The sequence below is a fragment of the Meleagris gallopavo genome, chromosome 28, assembly GCF_000146605.3.
Source record: "Meleagris gallopavo isolate NT-WF06-2002-E0010 breed Aviagen turkey brand Nicholas breeding stock chromosome 28, Turkey_5.1, whole genome shotgun sequence".
Taxonomy (NCBI): domain Eukaryota; kingdom Metazoa; phylum Chordata; class Aves; order Galliformes; family Phasianidae; genus Meleagris; species Meleagris gallopavo.
The window spans coordinates 4,043,624-4,044,383 of record NC_015038.2 but is presented as its reverse complement, the minus strand read 5'-3'; the positions used below and the strand labels follow the sequence as shown (position 1 = coordinate 4,044,383).

Here is a 760-nt window from a genome sequence, read left to right as displayed (position 1 = left end):
CGCTTGCAGCACAGCGATGGGGCTGGAGAGGAGAGCAGAGCGCTCCCATAGGGATGGAGGGGGTTCTCCATGCATCCCTCAGCCCCATCGATCCGCAGGATGCATCCCCGCCGCCCCCCAGCGCCGCTGCATCCCCCCCGTCCCCCTCCCTCTGCAGAAAGGTTTCTTTCTCAGCTGCTTCCTTCCTTCCATGGCAACCCGGCTGCTCCCTCCCCTCTGGCTGCCATGCACGGAGGGGGGGTGCTGAGCTGCAAACACCCACTGCCGTCCTGTGGGTGCTGGGGAGCATCGCCCACGTGCAGCACCGGCCCTGCAGCCCCGTCACACAACCCCACCCCCCCACTGCACCTCCGTATCCCCATCTGCAAAGAGCAGAGCAGAGCTTCGGGACCCTCGCGGCAAAAGGGCGATGCCCTGGAGCAGGCAGTGCGTGGCTGGGGTGGGATGTGGGGGTGTTGGCACTTCGCTGCAGGGCTGTCGTGGCTGCAACCCCCCCCAGCTGCATGGGGTGGGGGGTACAGCACAGCCAGCAGGATACGTTTCCTCTCCTTGGTTCTTGGTTTCCTGGTCCTGCCTTAAAGCAGGAGAGAAATGCTGCTCACCCGCCGGTATTTCCCTTTCCTTAACCTAAAGCATGGAGTCGATGGTTTGTTTTCTCAGAACCGAGGGCCCTGGGATGCTGCTGAGTTGTGTTTTCAGGGCGTTGATGTGACCGCGTGGTTTCTGCCTCCAGCAAACCAAGGCAGGGGGGAAGGGAGGG

At 63.2% G+C, this 760-nt stretch overlaps 1 protein-coding gene across 1 annotated transcript in view; it reads right to left on the bottom strand.

Annotated features, from left to right (window-relative positions):
• Positions 1-627: 627 nt before the first annotated feature.
• The window catches only part of LOC104914538 (metabotropic glutamate receptor 4-like), a 43,675-nt gene continuing 43,542 nt past the window's right edge, over positions 628-760 (bottom strand). The window contains exon 5 of the mRNA XM_010724383.1: positions 628-723. Coding sequence (XP_010722685.1) covers positions 628-723 — 96 coding nt within the window. The remainder of the gene's footprint in view (positions 724-760) is intronic.